The sequence below is a fragment of the Nanorana parkeri genome, unplaced genomic scaffold, assembly GCF_000935625.1.
Source record: "Nanorana parkeri isolate BGI_ZX_2015 unplaced genomic scaffold, ASM93562v1 scaffold466, whole genome shotgun sequence".
NCBI lineage: Eukaryota > Metazoa > Chordata > Amphibia > Anura > Dicroglossidae > Nanorana > Nanorana parkeri.
The window spans coordinates 463,239-465,209 of record NW_017306734.1 but is presented as its reverse complement, the minus strand read 5'-3'; the positions used below and the strand labels follow the sequence as shown (position 1 = coordinate 465,209).

General features: G+C 41.3%; 1 protein-coding gene across 1 annotated transcript in view; it reads right to left on the bottom strand.

Annotated features, from left to right (window-relative positions):
* Window positions 1–1,971, bottom strand: part of POLRMT (RNA polymerase mitochondrial) — a 36,941-nt gene continuing 34,970 nt past the window's right edge. The window contains exons 19-21 of the mRNA XM_018560565.1: window positions 1,558–1,648; window positions 114–178; window positions 1–19 (exon numbers count right to left, since the gene is read on the bottom strand). Coding sequence (XP_018416067.1) covers window positions 1–19; window positions 114–178; window positions 1,558–1,648 — 175 coding nt within the window. The remainder of the gene's footprint in view (window positions 20–113; window positions 179–1,557; window positions 1,649–1,971) is intronic.

The window sequence follows — 1,971 nt, the reverse complement described above, 5'->3', positions numbered from 1 at the left end:
TTATGCAGCGTAAATGTACCTACAAGGGGAGAAAATGGGATAAGTATTCCAGAACAATGGCATTTAGACAACACAGGACACAAAAAAGGACAGTGCTACTTAACCATCCTTACCGGTCGCTGGTATAAGGTTGAAGAGACTCTTCAACTTCTGCTGTTCTAGGGATGAACACTGTGAACTGAACAGCACAACAGTCAGACAGTACAGTACGTTTGCATTTACATCTTTGCCAATCTGCTCTTTTAACAACCTTTTACTTTCTGTAAATTCGGAGTGTTGGGTCCCTCTCTGTGCTGGCTCCAGTGGCTGCTCCTCCCATGTCTGCAATGTGTGAGGTCTCTTCCTAGTCTAACATCTGTGAGAGTACTGTCTGTGCATACAACTGATCTAGTAAACAAAGGCTGAACGAGACACATTATACAACCCATTCAGATGGAGCTGTCATTGCCAAAGTATAAACTCCTGCATAATGATGGCCCTAACTATTACCATCAGATGTGAGCATCTTATAGTGCCTGGAGAGCACCACTAAAGGCACATAGAGATAGCAGACTAAGCAGAGAGCATGACCATATACTGAAGGCACCTAGGCTGGGTGAGAGCAGCCATTGGAACCAACACATTAATGAGGCCGACACTGCCAGTAATGCCAGAGCCCTGGAAATTTTTGATCACTTATAGAAAGCAAGAGATCGTTTTAAAGAACAAATTGGCAAACGATGTGAGTACACCTTATACACTAATACGGCAAGTGCTTAAAAGAAAATGTTATGTCCTGTAACAGGGTCTCTATGCCAGAGATGTCTGCTGATTTTTTTTCCACTGCGCTACTAAAAAATCAACTCTCCGAAAAAAAAGAAAGAATCGGACTCTTAAAATGGCTAATTGACATTCAGAACCCACTGAAGCAGGACTGGAAGTGGGAATGATTGCCTGGTACAAGCCCCAAACTTTTAGGAGAAGCGGTTTTTCTTCCAGACAGTGCATTAAAAAACAACATTGATAAAGAGTAGGGCTGGTAATGATTAAAATTTTTGTGTTCGATTAATCGAATTTTTTTTTTAATTGATTAATTTCGATTAATTCTAACGCACATACAGATCTAACTACATTGGCCTATACACATACAGCACAGCAATGAAGTAATAAAATGAACTAGGATCACACTAATCCAGCACGTTATTAATCTCACGTGCCCCACTCACGTGCCCCACTCACAGAATAATAACGTGCTGGATTAGTGTGATCCTAGTTCATTTTATTACTTCATTGCTGTGCTGTATGTGTATAGGCCAATGCCTTGGCTGGCGCTCGCGCAGAGAGTTTGTAAAAAAAATTAATCGATCAAAAAAATTTTAATCGATCAAAAAGATTAACGATTAATCGAGAAATTAATCGTTAATTTGCACAGCCCTAATAAAGAGTATTTTACTTTATAAGCCGGTTTAGACTTCTCTGTCCTCCTTTAGCACTGCATTTCAGCGGAGGAGCTAATACGCTGTGACAGCTCCAGTAGTGTGGGTTGTATCGCACACTGTCAAAGCTGTCACCGTTTACCTTTTTGGAAATAAAATTTACAATGTATACAGTGTACAATGTGTGCACTCCATTCATGTCCCCACAGCGACCTCCGGTGGCATACAGTGCCCTGCGATAACATGCAGCATGTGTGCATTTTATTACAGAATACCGCCCACTGTGTTGTAGTGTGAATGGCATCGATCTGGTATGTGAACGGGCTCTTAGAGACACAGTTTGATACAACCTAGGTATACACTGCCACCTATAGGAGAAATGGACACTAGCCCAAACTGGGTTGCTTAATAGCTTCAAGCCGTGTCTCTCAATGGATTCTATTTTTGTACTCGCCATAAAATTCTCATCTCTTTGACCAGTGAGGAACACAGCTTCAGGATAATAAGTAACACAATTTCATTTAGGGTTATGCTGCCCCCTACAGGGGAAATGACC